Source organism: Danio aesculapii, chromosome 12 (genome assembly GCF_903798145.1).
Source record: "Danio aesculapii chromosome 12, fDanAes4.1, whole genome shotgun sequence".
In the NCBI taxonomy this organism is placed as follows: Eukaryota; Metazoa; Chordata; class Actinopteri; order Cypriniformes; family Danionidae; genus Danio; species Danio aesculapii.
In genome coordinates, this window is record NC_079446.1 from 48497755 (window position 1) to 48521084 (window position 23330).

The 23330-nt window shown below is 36.7% G+C and overlaps 1 protein-coding gene across 1 annotated transcript; it reads right to left on the minus strand.

The window, feature by feature from the left end:
• Positions 1-6444: 6444 nt before the first annotated feature.
• Positions 6445-23286, minus strand: lhpp (phospholysine phosphohistidine inorganic pyrophosphate phosphatase). The gene is given in 9 exon segments (XM_056469287.1): positions 6445-8385; positions 12006-12097; positions 12593-12685; positions 12835-12898; positions 16148-16155; positions 16157-16267; positions 16269-16303; positions 17171-17358; positions 23136-23286. Coding segments are annotated over 9 exon segments (813 nt in total). The 5' UTR covers positions 23267-23286; the 3' UTR covers positions 6445-8294.
• Between the last annotated feature and the right edge of the window lie 44 nt (positions 23287-23330).

The window sequence follows — 23330 nt, forward strand, 5'->3', positions numbered from 1 at the left end:
CCTACCAAGAAACATGCCAATCTATACTGGAAACATGCTAACATATATGTACTTATCTATGCCGACTGTTTGAAACTTCATAAAAACTGCTTCAGTTATTTACACTTTAAAAATGACTTCAAACTTTCAGACTTTTCAAGCCACCCTAAAGTTTGTCCTCAAACTTTAATATCTAGTTATGTAAATGATCCTGATACTCTCAGGCTTAGTTTTACTGTTTTGATATGGGCTGAAAAATGACTTGTGGGTTCATGAAAATGGCAGACTTTACAGATTCACTGTATTTTAGCAGCTGCTCTGATCTCTCAAACAGGAAATACTGATCAAACACACAGGAAGTTCGATCCACATGCTGCATTTGTGAAGGTCGTGGTCTTTTGTTTTGTAGAAGTGTGTGTGTGTCTGCTGCAGTGGAGATCTGTCGGTGTGTGTGATTACTCCTCATTTCCTGTGCAGCAGGAAGTGCGTCTCCTCACGTTTTGGTAAACAATCATCGCAGACCTCTGTTTGTGTTATTGGAGAGTTTGAATGATTGTGCTGTTATTGGAGTGTATGGAGTGCAGTGAGTTTATCATTGGAGTGTATGGAGTGCAGTGAGCTTATCATTGGAGTGTATGGAGTGCAGTGAGTTTATCATTGGAGTGTATGGAGTGCAGTGAGTTTATCATTGGAGTGTATGGAGTGCAGTGAGTTTATCATTGGAGTGTATGGAGTGCAGTGAGCTTATCATTGGAGTGTATGGAGTGCAGTGAGTTTATCATTGGAGTGTATGGAGTGCAGTGAGTTTATCATTGGAGTGTATGGAGTGCAGTGAGTATCATTGGAGTGTATGGAGTGCAGTGAGTTTATCATTGGAGTGTATGGAGTGCAGTGAGTATCATTGGAGTGTATGGAGTGCAGTGAGTTTATCATTGGAGTGTATGGAGTGCAGTGAGTTTATCATTGGAGTGTATGGAGTGCAGTGAGTTTATCATTGGAGTGTATGGAGTGCAGTGAGTATCATTGGAGTGTATGGAGTGCAGTGAGTATCATTGGAGTGTATGGAGTGCAGTGAGTTTATCATTGGAGTGTATGGAGTGCAGTGAGCTTATCATTGGAGTGTATGGAGTGCAGTGAGTTTATCATTGGAGTGTATGGAGTGCAGTGAGTTTATCATTGGAGTGTATGGAGTGCAGTGAGTATCATTGGAGTGTATGGAGTGCAGTGAGTTTATCATTGGAGTGTATGGAGTGCAGTGAGTATCATTGGAGTGTATGGAGTGCAGTGAGTTTATCATTGGAGTGTATGGAGTGCAGTGAGTTTATCATTGGAGTGTATGGAGTGCAGTGAGTTTATCATTGGAGTGTATGGAGTGCAGTGAGTATCATTGGAGTGTATGGAGTGCAGTGAGTATCATTGGAGTGTATGGAGTGCAGTGAGTTTATCATTGGAGTGTATGGAGTGCAGTGAGCTTATCATTGGAGTGTATGGAGTGCAGTGAGTTTATCATTGGAGTGTATGGAGTGCAGTGAGCTTATCATTGGAGTGTATGGAGTGCAGTGAGTATCATTGGAGTGTATGGAGTGCAGTGAGTATCATTGGAGTGTATGGAGTGCAGTGAGCTTATCATTGGAGTGTATGGAGTGCAGTGAGCTTATCATTGGAGTGTATGGAGTGCAGTGAGTTTATTATTGGAGTGTATGGAGTGCAGTGAGTTTATCATTGGAGTGTATGGAGTGCAGTGAGTTTATCATTGGAGTGTATGGAGTGCAGTGAGTTTATCATTGGAGTGTATGGAGTGCAGTGAGTTTATCATTGGAGTGTATGGAGTGCAGTAAGTTTGTCATTGGAGTGTATGGAGTGCAGTGAGTTTATCATTGGAGTGTATGGAGTGCAGTGAGCTTATCATTGGAGTGTATGGAGTGCAGTGAACTTATTATTGGAGTGTATGGAGTGCAGTGAGCTTATCATTGGAGTGTATGGAGTGCAGTGAGTATCATTGGAGTGTATGGAGTGCAGTGAGTTTATCAATGGAGTGTATGGAGTGCAGTGAGTATCATTGGAGTGTATGGAGTGCAGTGAGCTTATCATTGGAGTGTATGGAGTGCAGTGAGCTTATCATTGGAGTGTATGGAGTGCAGTGAGCTTATCATTGGAGTGTATGGAGTGCAGTGAGTTTATCATTGGAGTGTATGGAGTGCAGTGAGCTTATCATTGGAGTGTATGGAGTGCAGTGAGTATCATTGGAGTGTATGGAGTGCAGTGAGTTTATCATTAGAGTGTATGGAGTGCAGTGAGTATCATTGGAGTGTATGGAGTGCAGTGAGCTTATCATTGGAGTGTATGGAGTGCAGTGAGCTTATCATTGGAGTGTATGGAGTGCAGTGAGTTTATTATTGGAGTGTATGGAGTGCAGTGAGTTTATCATTGGAGTGTATGGAGTGCAGTGAGTTTATCATTGGAGTGTATGGAGTGCAGTGAGCTTATCAATGGAGTGTATGGAGTGCAGTGAGTTTATCATTGGAGTGTATGGAGTGCAGTGAGCTTATCAATGGAGTGTATGGAGTGCAGTGAGTTTATCAATGGAGTGTATGGAGTGCAGTGAGTTTATCATTGGAGTGTATGGAGTGCAGTGAGTATATCATTGGAGTGTATGGAGTGCAGTGAGCTTATCAATGGAGTGTATGGAGTGCAGTGAGTTTATCATTGGAGTGCAGTGAGCTTATCATTGGAGTGTATGGAGTGCAGTGAGCTTATCATTGGAGTGTATGGAGTGCAGTGAGTTTATCATTGGAGTGTATGGAGTGCAGTGAGTATATCATTGGAGTGTATGGAGTGCAGTGAGCTTATCATTGGAGTGTATGGAGTGCAGTGAGCTTATCATTGGAGTGTCTGCAGTGAGTTTATCATTGGAGTGTATGGAGTGCAGTGAGCTTATCATTGGAGTGTATGGAGTGCAGTGAGTTTATCATTGGAGTGTATGGAGTGCAGTGAGTTCATCATTGGCGTGTCTGCAGTGAGTTTATCATTGGAGTGTATGGAGTGCAGTGAGTTTATCATTGGAGTGTCTGCAGTGAGTTTATCATTGGAGTGTATGGAGTGCAGTGAGTTTATCATTGGAGTGTCTGCAGTGAGTTTATCATTGGAGTGTATGGAGTGCAGTGAGTTTATCATTGGAGTGTATGGAGTGCAGTGAGTTTATAATTGGAGTGTATGGAGTGCAGTGAGTTCATCATTGGAGTGTATGGAGTGCAGTGAGTTTATTATTGGAGTGTCTGCAGTGAGTTTATCATTGGAGTGTATGGAGTGCAGTGAGTTTATCATTGGAGTGTATGGAGTGCAGTGAGTTTATCATTGGAGTGTATGGAGTGCAGTGAGTTTATCATTGGAGTGTATGGAGTGCAGTGAGTTTATCATTGGAGTGTATGGAGTGCAGTGAGTTTGTCATTGGAGTGTATGGAGTGCAGTGAGTTTATCATTGGAGTGTATGGTGTGCAGTGAGCTTATCATTGGAGTGTCTGCAGTGAGTCTATCATTGGAGTGTATGGAGTGCAGTGAGCTTATCATTGGAGTGTCTGCAGTGGGTTTATCATTGGAGTGTGGAGTGCAGTGAGTTTATCATTGGAGTGTATGGAGTGCAGTGAGTTTTTCATTGGAGTGTCTGCAGTGAGTTTATCATTGGAGTGTATGAAGTGCAGTGAGCTTATCATTGGAGTGTCTGCAGTGGGTTTATCATTGGAGTGTATGGAGTGCAGTGAGTTTATCATTGGAGTGTATGGAGTGCAGTGAGTTTTTCATTGGAGTGTATGGAGTGCAGTGAGCTTATCATTGGAGTGTATGGAGTGCAGTGAGTTTATCAATGGAGTGTATGGAGTGCAGTGAGTTTATCAATGGAGTGTATGGAGTGCAGTGAGTTTATCATTGGAGTGTATGGAGTGCAGTGAGCTTATCATTGGAGTGTATGGAGTGCAGTGAGTTTATCATTGGAGTGTATGGAGTGCAGTGAGTTTATCAATGGAGTGTATGGAGTGCAGTGAGTTTATCAATGGAGTGTATGGAGTGCAGTGAGTTTATCATTGGAGTGTATGGAGTGCAGTGAGCTTATCATTGGAGTGTATGGAGTGCAGTGAGTTTATCATTGGAGTGTATGGAGTGCAGTGAGTTTATCATTGGAGTGTATGGAGTGCAGTGAGTTTATCATTGGAGTGTATGGAGTGCAGTGAGTTTATCATTGGAGTGTATGGAGTGCAGTGAGCTATATAGGAGCAGTGGAGCTTCATGAGCTGAACGTGCTGTGAAACGATCCAGAATGAACTCACTCAAATCATTGATGTGACAGAGAGCTTTAAGACTTCCTGCACACCGTGTCTGTTTACAGTCATTTCAGCAGCAGCTCATATTTCACTCATTAAACTTCAACAATAGAGGCTCGTGTGCGCATGCACCGCTGCGTCTGCTTCGTCTCAAGTCAATCTGCACCAGGATTCTGTGTTTCAACACTTTCTGAATGCTGTTGTTTTTCCTCTATACACTCATTGATGAGGTTATTTTGTCGTCTGGTAAACAGGTCTGATTGCATGCCTCCATAGGCAACATAAAGCTGCTGAATATGTGAAACTGCACATTACTGCAGGATCTGTGCTTCAGAATGACCAATGACATTTAGAGCAAATGCAAGTCAATTTAGGCCCAATCCCAATTCTACCCCTTAGCCCTTCCCCTTACCCCTATCCCTCGTTTTGCGCGCTCCCATGAAGTGGTAGTGGTGTCCCAATTCTCTTTAGCTTGAAGGTGTAGGGCTAAGGGGAAGGGTGAATACACCTTCGAACAAAGTTTTTCAGGACCACACTCGGAACCAAGAGGTAAGAAAATTTCCCAGAATACACCAGTCACAATGGCAGGATCACTGCACCCAGAAGTAAATTACTATTTTTGTCGTTATTACCAAGTTTTACAACAAACAAACACATGTTTTAATATATTCACAACTGGGTTCATGTTTTCCCGTCATGCTTTAAAAAAAAAGAAGCGCTAAAATAAAAAAAACCGCTAAATTTCGTGATCTATAATGCCTAATAATAACTCCTGTACAGCAGTCCCACAACATTCTGTCACTCGATGACACTTGAATACCCTGTCAGTAATGTCTAGTGGCTGAGAATGAGCTTTTACAGTGTCTGCTATAATGTTAATGTAGTTTTTGGTGTGTTTATATAGATGAATATGGCCACTGTGTAAATACACACTACAGTTACGATCTTATTGCCACATTCGATGGTTATGATAACATGATATATGCCTTCAGTGATTTCCTGAAGATAAATAGCAAAAACTAACACAAATGGAATAACTACAGCAGTCGCCATCGTCTGATCTCATATGAAGCAAGAGATCGTGATGACATATGATTACTAGTGCAGGTGCTGTCCCTTGGCCCTTAAAACCGAGGGTGAAGCACCTGCACATGTCATCATATGTCATCGTAATTTCTTGCTTCATATGAGATCAGACGATGATGAGATCAGGTACAAAAGTAGAATTGAGATTGGGCCTTAGTTAAGCAATTTTATTCAAGCATGCCGTTTTACATATTTTTAGCCCAAATAATTAATGCAACTAATGAGTGAACAGTCTAAAGATTTTGTCCTAGCAAGTTATTTGACTTTAGCTTCATATCCAGGAGTTAAAGTCTCTTTTTAGGCGAGTCACTTTTTTAAGACTTGCCTATTTGTGTTTTTTAAATAGGTTTTATATTTATATTTTTATATATTTATATTTATATCATATTCTGTCTTGTTTTATTTTTTGATATATATTAGTGGTTTAACGGATTACAAATGTCACGGTTCCGATCACATTAGGGTTTTTAGATTAATCTAGATTTAAAAAATTAATCTATGCCCACCTATAATATTAATATATATATTAATTAAATTATTATTATTAATTAAATATATTATAAATAATTTTTATCTTCTGCATAACTTTTATTTGCTATCCTTGTATTTTCAAGTGTAAAGTGTGTTGAGAATTAAGTTAAGGCGCAAAAATTACTCTTATTAAAGTGATTAATTCTGTGATAAATTATTTCTGATGAACACGTCACAGTAAATGACCCTAAGGAAACAGAGGAAGCTTTTAGATGAGAACAGGAGACCCAGCATTGCTTTACTGTGCTTCAGATGGAGTGTGTTGTGAAATCCTGCAGCAGACGCTTACCTCATGAACCCGACTCGGAGGATGCGTGTGAAACTGAGCTCTGTGTGTGTGTGTGTGTGTGTGTGTGTGTGTGTGTGTGTGTGACCTCTGCACCAGTTTGACAAAAGATCTGCATGGAGTTTGTTCTGCAGCGTTTCATCTCCTCCACATCGTACAGTTCCTGAGAACGACACCAGAGATTTCCAGCTATTGTCTTGAATGAAGCTCAGACAGCGGAGAAGCGCAGGAGAGAAGCATAAACGAGTCTTTCTGCATTGTTAATGACTCTGATCATCAGATTTATTCACACAAAAATGTGTCAAACAATCATTTCATAAACACTAGTGCTGAAAAACTAATTCTAGGCTTAGTTTTGAACATTAGATGGCGCTCTAGGCTAGTGTTAAACAGCAGACGGCGCTCTAGGCTAGTGTTTAACAGCAGACGGCGCTCTAGGCTAGTGTTTAACAGCAGACGGAGATCTAGGCTAGTGTTTAACAGCAGACGGCGCTCTAGGCTAGTGTTAAACAGCAGGCGGCGCTCTAGGCTAGTGTTTAACAGCAGACGGCGCTCTAGGCTAGTGTTTAACAGCAGACGGCGCTCTAGGCTAGTGTTTAATAGCAGACGGCGCTCTAGGCTAGTGTTTAACAGCAGACGGAGATCTAGGCTAGTGTTAAACAGCAGATGGCGCTCTAGGCTAGTGTTAAACAGCAGACGGCGCTCTAGGCTAGTGTTTAACAGCAGACGGCGCTCTAGGCTAGTGTTTAACAGCAGACGGCGCTCTAGGCTAGTGTTAAACAGCAGGCGGCGCTCTAGGCTAGTGTTTAACAGCAGACGGAGATCTAGGCTAGTGTTTAACAGCAGACGGCACTCTAGGCTAGTGTTAAACAGCAGGCGGCGCTCTAGGCTAGTGTTTAACAGCAGACGGAGATCTACGCTAGTGTTAAACAGCAGACGGCGCTCTAGGCTAGTGTTTAACAGCAGACGGCGCTCTAGGCTAGTGTTTAACAGCAGACGGCGCTCTAGGCTAGTGTTGAACAGCAGACGGCGCTCTAGGCTAGAGTTTAACAGCAGACGGCGCTCTAGGCTAGTGTTTAACAGCAGACGGCGCTCTAGGCTGGTGTTAAACAGCAGACGGCGCTCTAGGCTAGAGTTTAACAGCAGACGGCGCTCTAGGCTAGTGTTTAACAGCAGACGGCGCTCTAGGCTAGTGTTTAACAGCAGACGGCGCTCTAGGCTAGTGTTAAACAGCAGACGGCGCTCTAGGCTAGTGTTGAACAGCAGACGGCGCTCTAGGCTAGTGTTTAACAGCAGACGGCGCTCTAGGCTAGTGTTGAACAGCAGACGGCGCTCTAGGCTAGAGTTTAACAGCAGACGGCGCTCTAGGCTAGTGTTTTAACAGCAGACGGCGCTCTAGGCTAGTGTTTAACAGCAGACGGCGCTCTAGGCTAGAGTTTAACAGCAGACGGCGCTCTAGGCTAGAGTTTAACAGCAGACGGCGCTCTAGGCTAGAGTTTAACAGCAGACGGCGCTCTAGGCTAGAGTTTAACAGCAGACGGCGCTCTAGGCTAGAGTTTAACAGCAGACGGCGCTCTAGGCTAGAGTTTAACAGCAGACGGTGCTCTAGGCTAGTGTTTAACAGCAGACGGAGATCTAGGCTAGTGTTAAACAGCAGACGGCGCTCTAGGCTAGAGTTTAACAGCAGACGGCGCTCTAGGCTAGTGTTGAACAGCAGACGGCGCTCTAGGCTAGAGTTTAACAGCAGACGGTGCTCTAGGCTAGTGTTGAACAGCAGACGGCGCTCTAGGCTAGAGTTTAACAGCAGACGGTGCTCTAGGCTAGTGTTGAACAGCAGACGGAGCTCTATGCTAGTGTTTAACAGCAGATGGAGAGAGGAGAGGGTATGAGAAATGCAGACTCAGAGCGCCATCTGCTGTTAAATACTAGCCTAGAGTGCCGAACACAGGATCTTCGCTCATCAAAACTCTTCCCTAAACAGAGATTTGAGAAATGAGTTAAGCTAGTCTGCTAAATGAGTCTCTCTTTCACAGTTATTTCCGTCAGTGCATCTGCATTAGAGTCGCTACAGTACAGCATCCGTGATCATCAGATATTGATCAGTGATTGGTCAATATGGCGTCCACAGCAGCGGAGAGGTCATCCACATACGCGTCTGCTCTCACTGTCGGGTCACACTCATCGCTCGGCCTGCAGGAACATAAGAAGTACATCAGAAATGCATCGGTGGAGGTCAGAGATCAGGCATCACAGGAGTGGTTAAAGGATTCCTGCCACAATCCGACACTCTGATTGGTGGAATTGTCTCCACAGCATCATGGGTAATGTAGTTTTTCTGCATTTTGTTTAATATAAAGGAAGGAGTAATTGATGACTATTGAATTATTAGGAAATCCTACATTTAAATTGTAGTAAATGACATGCCATCAGATTTATTAGTAAGAATATTATATTATAGAATACTACAAGTATTATCTGATATAATGTGATGAAGAGCTGAAGATTGGCCATGAAAAGTGCTTAAATTTGACTCTGGAGAAGATAGACGTAGATGGACGTGATGTTGATTTCTTCAGGCCTGGCGTGTTCAGACAGCCGTGTTTACAGGGACTCTTATCATCAGCGCAGCAGGAAACGCAGGCTCATTAGCAGCGCTGATGATGGAGAGCTAAACTCCACATCACAGACTCTTCATTTCTGAAGATCAGCAATCAGGTTTATTTCCATCACTGGACAGATCTCAGATCAGTGCCTGCGTCTATCTCAGAGTTCCTACAAAGTCTTCCAAAGTCACATTTAAGCATTTTCCAGATGCATTTTCACTTTTCTATCACAAGTGTGAGAAAATTACACATTTATGTTGCAGAAACAAGTCATGTTGATAACGTAAATATGTCAAATATATACGTAAACATATCAAAACTTAACTTTAAATATATTATATGTAAATATATGTAAATTTATCAACTTAATTTGTTCAATTTTAAATATATCATATGCAAATATATATGTATGTTTATCAACTTAATTTGTTTAATTTTAAATATATTATATGTAAATATTTGTATATTTATCAACTTAATTTCTTCAATTTTAAATATATCATATGTAAATATATGTAAATTTATCAACTTAACTTGTTCAATTTTATATATATATTATATGTAAATTTATCAAAACTTAATTTGTTCAATTTTAAATATATCATATGTAAATATATGTATATTTATCAAAACTTTATATATATGTAAATATATGTAAATTTAGCAACTTTATTGTTCAATTTTAAAAACATGTAAATATATGTATGTTATCTTAATTTGTTCAATTTTAAATATATACATATGTAAATATATGTATGTTTATCAACTTAATTTGTTCAATTTTAAATATATGTAAATGTATCTAATTAATTTGTTCAATTTTAAATATATCATATGTAAATATATGTATATTGATCAAAACTTTATTTGTTCAATTTTAAATATATGTAAATATATCTAAATTTATCAAAACTTTGTTCAATTTTAAACATATCATATGCAAATATATGTGTTTATCAACTTAATTTGTTTAACTTTAAATATATCATATGTAAATATTTGTATATTTATCAACTTAATTTCTTCAATTTTAAATATATCATATGTAAATAACAACTTAATTTGTTCAATTTTAAATATATTATATGTAAATATATGTAAATTTATCAACTTAATTTGTTCAATTTTAACTATATTATATGTAAATTTATCAAAACTTTATTTCTTCAAATTTAAATTGATGTAAATTTATCAACTTGTTCAATTTTATATATATATTATATGTAAATTTATCAAAACTTAATTTGTTCAATTTTAAATATGTAAATTTGTTCAATTTTAAATATATCATATGTAAATATATGTATATTTATCAAAACTTTATATATATTTAATATATGTAAATTTATCAACTTTATTGTTTCAATTTTAAATACATGTAAATATATGTATGTTATCTTAATTTGGTCAATTTTAAATATATCATATGTAAATGTATGTAAATTTATCAAAACTTTATTTGTTCAATTTTAAATATATCATATGTAAATATATGTAAATTATCAACTTAATTTGTTTGATTTTAAATATATTATATGTAAATATATGTACATTTATCAAAACTTTATTTCTTCAATTTTAAATATATGTAAATTTATCAACTTTGTTCAATTTTAAATATGTAAATTTGTTCAATTTTAAATATATCATATGTAAATATATGTATATTTATCAAAACTTTATATGTAAATATATGTAAATTTAGCAACTTTATTGTTCAATTTTAAATACATGTAAATATATGTATGTTATCTTAATTTGTTCAATGTTCAATATATCATATGCAAATATATGTATGTTTATCAAAATTTTATTTGTTCAATTTTAAATATCATATGTAAATGTATTTATATTTATCAAAACTTTTTGTTCAATTTTAAATGTAAGTAAATTTATCAACTTTATTGTTCAGTTTTAAATACATGTAAATATATCTATATTTATCAACTTAATTTGTTCAATTTTAAATATATCATATGTAAATATCAAAACTTAATTTGTTTCATTTCACATATATCATATGTAAATATCCAAGCTTAATTTGTTCAACCTTAAATAGATCATATGTAAACAGATATATATAAATATATCAGATGTAAATTTATCAAAACTTAATGTTCAGTTTTAACTATATCATTTGTAAATATATATATTTATGTAAATATATCCAAACTTAATTTATTCAACTTTAAATATATGTAAATATATACAGTTTACTGTATCAAATCTTTTTTTTTCAGCTTTAAAGGTGATTTTCTTATTTTGTTTGATCATTTATTTTTAATTTTTTTAAAGCCTCAGATTACAGATATACTTATTACAGATGTACTTTCAAACAGCTTTATTAGTATCTCAGTGCAGTTTTGTCCTCACAAACCACACATCAATGGAAAGCTTAATGATTTGCCTTTTGGATGACCTATAACTCACAATTTCATGTATTCTTTGGTCCAGGGTCACATATACGCCCTTCATCACATATATGTCAGACGTTATTTGTTACTGTTCTGCTCTTCTGCAAATTGAGATTCATGCATCAGCTGAAACCTGAATAAATAAGCTTTGCATTGATGTGTGGTTTGGTAGGAAAGGAGGATAATATTTGGCCAATACACAGCTATTGTAAAATCTGGAATCTGAGGGATCAAAACAATCTAAATATGAAGAAAATCGCCTTTAAAGTTGCCTGAATCAGGCTCTGAGCAATGAATCGTACTAATCAAGATTTGAGCTTTGATATATTTACAGTAGGAAATTGAGTAAATGCATGAAACTGACTTGATATTCCAATGATCTTTGGCATAAATCAAGAATCATTTTGATCAATTCAATGTGTTTTCATCTATTACCTAAGAGCATTTATTAGCTAACAGATGAAAGTACATTAATAAATGAAGATGATTGATTTTTCTTTTTCAGGGAAGTCCATTTCATGCATATATTTACTCAGTTTCCTACTGTAAATCAGTCATGCATCAATACTACTTCATGCAACATTAGACTGGCTTTGTGTTTTGTTTGTTGCATTTTGCATTTGTTCTGGTTCTGATTTCTTGAACTTTCTGTTGTTCATTATATACTGTATAACATGGAATTTAAGCTGCGCTAGACACAGGGCGCCACCTGCTGCTCACACACTGATCCTGACAGGAATTAAACCAGCTTGATTTCTGCTCTGTCTTTAAATGTAAACTCTCTCACACAAACCTGTATTTCCCGGTTCTGACTTGAAGGCCCTTCATCCCACAGCTCTGAGCTCCTCCTACATCATTGACCAGATCATCACCCACCATCACAACCTGACACACACACACACACACACACACACGCTTTTTTATAGGATATCTGAAGTAACTAATTCCTGTAACTGAGGAGTGTTTTACAGGAGTGTCATACATTATTAATGCTGTATCAGTATTTTACGGCACTATTTTTTCAACATGCCATCACTATTTTATTTCTTTATGTCTACGGTGATTGGCTAAGTAAAATAATGAGTCCTGTGATTCCCGTCCAATCAAATTGCAAATATAAAAATTGCATCAGACATATAAATGCTGCAAACATGTAGTGTGAAGCATTTAAAGTGTCCAAGAGGACGAAAAATCATCACACTCAATGAGCAGACAGACTGTTTACACTGATGATGATGATGATGATGAAGAAGGATGCCTTAAAAAAATGACTGAAATCACCAAACGGCCTTAATCAATAATTAAATGCACCACAGATTTCTCAACACAGCAGCATATCAGGTGTGTGTGTGTGTGTGTGTATGTGTGAGTGTGTTATACCTCATGCGGCTGCAGGTTCATGTCATTGAGGACCGTCTTGAAGAACTCTGCTGAAGGTTTTCCCACCACCTCAGCCTGGACATCACATGCGTACTGAACAACACACACACACACACACACACACAAACAACATGGGTATGGTTTATTATTCCTGTCACATCTTTCACTTCATCCATACATTCATCACAGAAGATTCACTGAATCACATCTAACACACGTGACCTTTGACCTGCTGTATTTACCTCCAGCGCCTTCATGAACACACCCACATCCAGCTTCAGGCCGTCCGTCTCCTTATAGTAGCGCCTGCAAAGGGATATCGCATGCATGGTCACACACACACACACCATTATTCAAATGCATTATCACACACATGCCATTATTCACACGCATGATCACACACACTGTTATTCAAATGCATTATCACACGCATTACATTATCCACACGCGTGATCACACACACACCATTATTCGAATGCATTTTCACACACATGCATGATCACACACACCGTTATTCAAATGCATTATCACACGCATTCCATTATCCACACGCATGATTACACACACACACACACACACACACACAGTTATTCAAATGAATTATCACACGCATGCCATTATTTACACGTATGATCTCACACACTGTTATTTAAATGCATTATCACACGCATTACATTATTTACACATATGATCCCACACACCGTTATTCAAATGCATTATCACACGCATGCCATTATCTACATGTATAACCACACACGATCACACGCATGCCTTTATTCACATGTATGATCACTTACATGCTGTTATTTACACGTATAGTCACGTACATTCCTTTATTCACATGTATGATTGATTACATGCCCTTATTTACATTTATAGTCACAAGCATGCCTTTATTCGCATGTATGATCACTTACATGCCGTTATTTACATGTATAGTCACAAGCATGCCTTTATTCGCATGTATGATCACTTACATGCCGTTATTTACATGTATAGTCACAAGCATGCCTTTATTTGCATATATGATCACTTACATCCCGTTATTTACATGTATAATCACACGCATGCCTTTATTCGCATGTATGATCACTTACATGCCGTTATTTACATGTATAGTCACAAGCATGCCTTTATTCGCATGTATGATCACTTACATGCCGTTATTTACATGTATAATCACACGCATGCCTTTATTTGCATATATGATCACTTACATCCCGTTATTTACATGTATAATCACACGCATGCCTTTATTTGCATATATGATCATTTACATGTATAATCACATGCATGCCTTTATTCGCATGTATGATCACTTACATGCCGTTATTTACATGTATAGTCACACGCATGCCTTTATTCACATGTATGATCACTTACATGCCGTTATTTACATGTATAGTCACACGCATGCCTTTATTCACATGTATGATCACTTACATGCCGTTATTTACATGTATAATCACACGCATGCCTTTATTCGCATGTATGATCACTTACATGCCGTTATTTACATGTATAGTCACACGCATGCCTTTATTCACATGTATGATCACTTACATGCCGTTATTTACATGTATAGTCACACGCATGCCTTTTATTCACATGTATGATCACTTACATGCCGTTATTACATGTATAATCACACGCATGCCTTTATTCACATGTATGATCACTTACATGCCGTTATTTACATGTATAGTCACATGCATGCCTTTATTCGCATGTATGATCACTTACATGCCGTTATTTACATGTATAGTCACACGCATGCCTTTATTCACATGTATGATCACTTACATGCCGTTATTTACATGTATAGTCACACGCATGCCTTTATTCACATGTATGATCACTTACATGCCGTTATTTACATGTATAGTCACATGCATGCCTTTATTCGCATGTATGATCACTTACATGCCGTTATTTACATGTATAGTCACATGCATGCCTTTATTCGCATGTATGATCACTTACATGCCGTTATTTACATGTATAGTCACATGCATGCCTTTATTCGCCTGTATGATCACTACATGCCGTTATTTACATGTATAGTCACACGCATGCCTTTATTCGCATGTATGATCACTTACATGCCGTTATTTACATGTATAGTCACACGCATGCCTTTATTCGCATGTATGATCACTTCCATGCCGTTATTTACATGTATAGTCACACGCATGCCTTTATTTGCATGTTTGATCACTTCCATGCCGTTATTTACATGTATAGTCACAAGCATGCCTTTGTTCGCATGTATGATCACTTACATGCCGTTATTTACATGTATAGTCACACGCATGCCTTTATTCGCATGTATGATCACTTACATGCCGTTATTTACATGTATAGTCACAAGCATGCATTTATTCGCATGTTTGATCACTTACATGCCGTTATTTACATGTATAGTCACACGCATGCCTTTATTCACATGTTTGATCACTTACATGCCGTTATTTACATGTATAGTCACAAGCATGCATTTATTCGCATGTTTGATCACTTACATGCCGTTATTTACATGTATAGTCACACACATGCCTTTATTCACATGTATGATCACTTACATGCCATTATTTACATGTATAATCACACACATGCCTTTATTCACATGTTTGATCACTTACATGCCGTTATTTACATGTATAGTCACTCGCATGCCTTTATTCACATGTATGATCACTTACATGCCGTTATTTACATGTATAGTCACACGCATGCCTTTATTCGCATGTTTGATCACTTACATGCCGTTATTTACATGTATAGTCACACGCATGCCTTTATTCGCATGTATGATCACTTACATGCCATTATTTACATGTATAGTCACAAGCATGCATTTATTCGCATGTTTGATCATTACATGCCGTTATTACATGTATAGTCACATGCATGCCTTTATTCACATGTTTGATCACTTACATGCCGTTATTTACATGTATAGTCACACGCATGCCTTTATTCGCATGTATGATCACTTACATGCCATTATTTACATGTATAGTCACATGCATGCCTTTATTCGCATGTATGATCACTTACATGCCATTATTTACATGTATAGTCACAAGCATGCATTTATTCGCATGTTTGATCACTTACATGCCGTTATTTACATGTATAGTCACACGCATGCCTTTATTCGCATGTATGATCACTTACATGCCATTATTTACATGTATAGTCACATGCATGCCTTTATTCGCATGTATGATCACTTACATGCCATTATTTACATGTATAGTCACACACATGCCTTTCTTCGCATGCACGATCACACACCTCATTATTTACATGTACAATCTCACACACATGTGCGTTCATTCACATGCATGATCACACACACTTTTATTCACATGCATTGTCACACACAACATTACTCACGTGCATTATCACACATTGTTTTTCACATGCATGATCACACACCATAATTCACATTCACACCAGTCTGTTTTCAAACAGTTTCCATGTTGCTCCAGACACACGTAAAGCGCAATTCTCCACAGGACCTGTTTGAAAGCAGTCAGTGAGGCTCACCCTCGTCCATAGTGAGAACAGCACCGGTTTCTCCAGGCCAATCAGAACACGGAAGGCTTCGTTCAGGTTCTGGTAGGAGAATTTTTCCGCCGCGTCTCCAATGACCACACAGTTTGGGGAAACTGGTGTCCACACCGTCAAACTCTGGGATCAGATCTGAAAGAGACCAGCTCTTATATTAGGAGACCTAATATGCAAAAATCACATTGTAAGGGGTTTTATACAGTTGTGCGGCAGCAGTGTGAGAATATACGCAATATAGACATTTCTCCCTTTTGTATGTGTCATCGCAAGGGGAAAGCCCCGCCCACGAGTGACCATCTCTTCCTCATTAGCATAAGACGTTAGTCTTGTTTTTGAATTTGACACTATGCTGACACAGCCATTGTAACTCCGCCCTCTTTCGAAAAGAGCACAATCTCATTTGAATTTAAAGCCGACAGTCACCAAAACGCCACAATTAGTATCAAGCCTATTAGTGTAGTTAAACACGCCTAGTTTACTTTTTTTAGTAAATGGAAGTTATTTACATGTATAATCACAGATTACAAAGTTATTTACATGTATAAACACACACGTTTAAACACACACTCGCGAACTTCCACTTCTTTGTTCCCTTGAGAGAATCCCGTGTCATTTTATAGTGCGTTCCACCTTATCAAGTGAATGAGGGAAGTGTACATGGACTGTACTGTACATGGACTTGAGCGAGACAGCTTCATATGTTCACTCCAGCACCTATATGTGCCAGAATGCAATGCAACTGTGACATGACAACCAAGTTTTAGGGTTTGGGGCACTGCATTTAAACCCATTCAGATGCTCCGCCAGAAGTGTAGACTTGTGTGACGTATTCGATGATGTACATCCGAGGGAACGTGACAGAGGGAAGCTAGTGAGAATGAACTGGGCTAGAATTCTGCCTTTATAAGTGGACTAATGTAGGGAATAGCGAATGAGGGGATAGGTGTGATTTCAGATACAGCATGTGGTGATGATGATTATGAAGGTGAAGTGCAGTACCGTCATGCACCAGCAGGTGAGGCCGCAGGTGCCTCTTTTGAAGGATCTGCACTACAGCCGGTGCAGGTGAAAACACGTGACTGACGCTGATGTCAAAACCCATCAAACGCAGCTTCTGCACGAATCTCTCACGCGTGTTCTGAGTCTCGTTAGTGCAGAAACGCAGTAACAGCCCAGAGTCCATCAACCTGACCAACACACAGAGACAGACAGGAATGAAACACAATGCACAACACATACACACTCTACAGTACATCAGTGTTTGCCAACCTGCGTACAGTACTATATCTTTTGGTTGTGTTTTCACTCATTCTGTGGCCAGTAAAATTGCCTATTCTTACAGTAAGTATTGTACAGTATTTTAAAAACACAAGACACTAAAGTATTTTGATATAAATATAAGCCATTTTCAATCAAACCTGATCAAATGCAAATAAAATAATATCTTGTATTTAAAATACGTCATTGTAATACATGTATCATAAATATTGTCACATCCCAGACTATAGTTAATAGGACAGTAATTTTTTGGTCCCACTTTATATTAAGTGTCCTTAACTACTATGCACTTGCATCAAAAAATAAATACAGTGTACTTACTGTGTTCATAATGTGTTTGAGAACACTTGTGGTGCTCTTGAGTTGGGATAGGGGTAGGGTTATGGACAGGTTTGGTTGTATGCAGGGCCCGTGCACAGACCTTTACAGGGGCTGTGTGGCGATCACAAAGTCAATAGCGGGGGGGGGAGAGGGGGTTTTGGTTGGGTAGGCGTTGATTGCAGAGTGAAGATCGGGGGGGTCTTTGTTCTGGTCGAGCAAGTACCTGCTGAGGGGGTACCTCTCCACATGAGGACGAAGGGCGGCAGTGGCTCTAGCCATCGGGCCCACCCCACTGTGCACGGCCCTGGTGGTATGGGTAGGTTTAAGGGTGGGTTAAGGTGTAAGGCAGGGGTCACCAATCTCGGTCCTGGAGGGCCGGTTCCCTGCAGGATTTAGCTCCAACTTGCCTCAACACACCTGCTTGAATGTTTCAAGTGTAACTAGTAAGACCTTGATTAGCTTGTTCAGGTGTGTTTGATTAGGGTTGGAGCTAAAATCTGCAGGTCACCGGCCCTCCAGGAACAAGTTTGGTGTAAGGGATGGTCAACAGTGTATTTACAAATGTAGTTACAGAAGTTAATTACAGATGTAATTGCATACAGGTATTTAATAAAGCATAAGTACACAGTAAATACATGTATTTACACAACAAGTACACTGTAAGGAATTATTAATTTGTGTGTAAGTACACATTAGTTAAGGACACTTAATATAAAGAGGGACCTTTATTATTATTATTATTATTATTATTATTATTATTATGCTGTAAACAAAAGAAACAGGAGAATAGAACAAACTGGTAAATAATAATATTAATAATAATTATAATAATACAAAAAAAACAAGTTAATAAATAATTAAATAAAATGATTACAGTCATAAACGAGCAGAACTTTTACATTAATATAAAATTTAAAAGAATTGAACAGAAATAGACAGTGTTATGGCTTTTCTATTAGTGCTTTTAGATTAGATTCAACTTTATTGTCATTACACATGTACAAGTACAAGGCAACGAAATGCAGTTTAGGTCTAACCAGCAGTGCAATAGCAGCAAGTGCAGGATACAGGTATAAGTTATAAAGTGCAGTTATAGAAAAACTATGGTGATATTTACAGATGGATGTACTATCAACATTATATACAGGTGTATTAGCTATGAACAGATTTACAATAGATGAATTTACAGTGTGTACAGGATGCTATTAATAATCAGGAGTGTGCAGATAGATATGAACATATTTAAAAATGTATATGTGCAGTGGATATGTACAATTCAAGATCAATTAGTGCAACGAAGTCAAATTAATATGTACAATTTTAATTGTGCAAATATTAAATAGAGCAGTGTTTATGGGGGGTATACGTTAGCAGGAGAGTGTGGGGGGCAAAAGAGTCAGAGTTTGAGTTCAAACAGGGAGACAGCTCCATGTTGAATAGTACAGAAGTATTTTGTAATTGCTTAAAAAGACATGTTTTACAGTGTAACAAGCACCTCCTAGTAATGTCATCCAAGTTTTGTCAGTATAATCCTAAAGGCCTTTGTGATGGGAAATTGGGAGGATCTAGAGTTTTGGTCGAAGGGTGTGTCTGTGGCAACTGACAAAGTTCAGTGTTTCGCTATTGAGGAGGAAGTACTTATAACTCCGCCACACAACGTCTGATCTGACTAAAAAATTCACAGGTTCATTGAGATTCCTCTGCTGAAGACATCTACATGCCAATATTGAGTTATAGTTATAGCGCCACCTGCTGACCGAAGGAAGTTTGGCATAAGTCACTGATTTTCTCCGATTTTTAAATATTTATCAGCTTGAATTATTATTGACCACTGTTCTCTGTCATCATTAGGCCACCGGGCAGCAGTGAGCCCAGGTGCGAGGTCCCTTTCATCGTTGCTTGTAGATTTAATTTTTATTATTATTATGCTGTAAACAACAGAAGCATGAGAATAATAATTAAAGGGGGGTTTTGGGGGGTCTGACTCCCCTAATTAACGCTTGATCCCCCCTGGAAGACATCAAAACAAGATGTATGGGGGGGTCTGCCCTTTAATAGTTTGCTCTAATCTGTATCTTAAATAATATTAAGAATTAAAATAATTGATAACTTCAATATACACAGGACCACCTCTATAATGGTTCATTGTAAATGCATGTTTGTGCCAAACATATTAATTCATCAGTTTGAAACCGGCAAATCTAGAGCAGCAACAGACAGTGTAGGTGTTTCACAAAGCGTTTTGAAGGATTAAACTAGATGCAAAGTTTGTATTTTATAATACACGGGCTCACACATGAAAGTTAAACAGTAAAATAAAAAACTATGTGCAGTCTTACATGGTCATCCCTTAATAGGTGCAGGAAAGCAAACCTGTCACTGTTTAATATCACACATGTCATTGAGAACATCTTAATATCCCTCAAAACACTGAAAACATTACAAGTTTGAGTAATAAATTAGATGTAATTAGGCATGAGACGATAACCGTTATCAAGGTATACCGCGGTTTGGAAAAATCAAGGTTTTAAAACCATCAAAACTTTCTGCAATACCGTTCCTAAGATTTTTTATTTACATTTTTATTTATATTTTACATTCGTTTGTTTTTTTTAGGACAGCAGTATCTCCTGCAGAAGATATCCAAAGATGCTGTTTTAAATTGTAAAGAAATCAGTGTTTTTGATGAAGACAGCAGAAGTCAACGATTCGTTTCAATTATTCAGCCTGACATGTTTACTTCTCCAAAATATCATAAATCTTTCAAAAATTAAAACATATTGTGTTCAAAGAGGAAAAAGTATTGTGTTTTTTACCCAGACATTTAAAAAGAATAGATTTTAGAGCAGTGAGCACAATACAGGGATATTTTTATCCAAGGTTATCATACTGTCATCATCCTCACCTATACTATCCTACTGAATCTTATACCGGCCCATGCCTAGATGTAACTGAATTAAATATATGAATTTGATTCACTTGCTCAACGTTTTCAATTACGCCTAATATTTACATTAAAAATGTGTAATGGTGATTTGAATGTGTCATTTAAAAAAAAAAAAAACTTGAAATTAAACTAAAATTTTGTTTTTAAATAGTTTTGCTTAAAGAACATTACTAAAATTGGTTAAATTCAACACTAGTAAGATTCAAATGCGGTTTCTGAAATTTCTGATAATATTAGCATTTGTCAGTTCTTGTACACGATGTAAATTTAAGATTTTCTTTCATATTGTTTTTGACAGCAGCAGTTTTTTTTAACAACTTATTTTATGCCCAATTAACTTAAATTGGTAACAAATAGTAAGTAACTTCATTCATTCATGTTGTCCCAACACAAATTGATTGTGTGTTTTTACAGCACAGTACAATTGTTGAAATATCACCATAAATTTAATTTCTGATTTTAATTCAAGCACTTTCAAGGACCTGTATTAGTTTTTAAACACTTTCCAGGCCTTGAATCCATATGTCTGAAATTTAAGTACTTTCAAGAACTGTGGGGACCCTGTATAAGACCTCAAGTTGTTAATTGTCATTAATCTTTTTTTTCTTTTTATTTACTGTGAATGTAATAGATTCTGCTACAGAAATCTTTGTGTATAATCATTATGTATACTAAAACAGAGAAATGTTTAAAATGGAAAAAATTCAGCATGAAGAATGAACATTGTTACCAAACATCAAAATGTGTTTAAATTAATTGCGGAATTGTTTTCCATAAAAGCAGTGAGCAGCACAAATGTTTTCAATTATAATGTGAGTACTGTTGCAGCTCTGAACCACAGGAATAACATATGTTCAAATAGAAAAATTTTAATATTTCACAATATTACCGCTTTTACTGTAACTCTGCTCAATTACCAAACATAACTGACAAACTTGACACCTTATATATATATATATATATATATATATATATATAGATATATATCTATATATAGATATATATCTATATATATATATATATATATATATATATATATATATATATATATCTATATATATAGATATAGATATATATATATATATAGATATATATATAGATATAATATCTATATATATATATATATATATATAGATATATATATAGATATATATATCTATATATATATATATATATATATATATATATTTAATTCACACCCCTGATAATAGTACAAAAATAAATAAATAAATAAATAAGATACAAAACAAAAAAAACACACAAAAACATGTTAATAAATAAATTAATTTCTCACAATTATAATTATCAAGCAGAACCTTTACATTGATGCACAATGTTGAAAACAGTACACAAATGGACAGTTTAACTGGCCTTTCTATTAGTACTATGTTGAATAGTAGAAGTAATTTTTCAATTTCTTATAAAACAGTAAAACTGTGTTTTTTATAGAAAATTTACACTTATGAATATGAATCTTAATCAACAAAATTAATAGATTAAAAACAAAAACTTTATTCACATGATCACAATGAAAATACCCAATTATTATGCTTTGAATTAAAATGAAAGAGTACCCTTTCTTTGATAAACACAGAAGCGTCAAGCCAAAGTTTTTATTTTAATACTGCAGTATGCTCGATTGAGGGAAAGTTTTATATTCACACCTTCAGACGGTTTTCCTTAATAATACATTATTCTTTGCTTATTCTAAATAGTGAAATCATATTAGTAGCCAGTGACTATCAAAGTACAGCATAGTTCACAGTCAAGTAAACAGTGCTAAAGTTGTTTTGAAGTCATATTTACATGTGATTTCAGACTGAATATTTAAAGTAGCATGGTAAATAATATATATAAAGCGCGTCACAAGTTGTAACAAACTGAATGTGCAAATATAAAACCAACTTTACCTCAATGTATGCTCGAACATTCATTAACAAAGAGTTGTAGATGCTATAACATACCCAATTTACTAATGTTTGGTTCAAAAACAGTAGTATTTACAATAAATCACTGTAGGTTTTTTTTAATAAGGGTGTGCTATTAATTTGTGTACACCTAAGGCACAATTTACTTAATAAAGTTGATGAACCAGACAGTTGAGTGCATTAGTACAAAGTGTATAATAATAATAATAAGGACATTGTGTACAATAAGTACATGGTGTACAGTGCGTCATTTGAGACACAACCCAAGTCACATGCATAAAGATGAGGCAGAAATAGCAGGTGCAGGATGGATTATGCTGGTTAATGTAGTATACATGCAAATATCTGGACACAATATGAGTATGCACGGTACATATATATATATATACGTATTCATAGGTGACGTACGGTAATATGCTATTTTGAACGTCATTACGTGTATTCAAGTGTTATATATCATTATTGTTGTGTATTTAAAAAAAGTTATCACCTTTTCACTGCTTGCACAGACCCGTGTATGGCTTGTCCTCCTCCTTCTCCACTGTCATACAAAACTCCACACATGTCCAAAATCACTCCTTTAGCACTTCTAAGAAACTCCATACTGCTATCGGCGGCCATGTTGACCACTCGCCGCGCGGCCTTCTGGGAAATGGAGTTCTTTTATTTGAGGCGCACGTAGAGA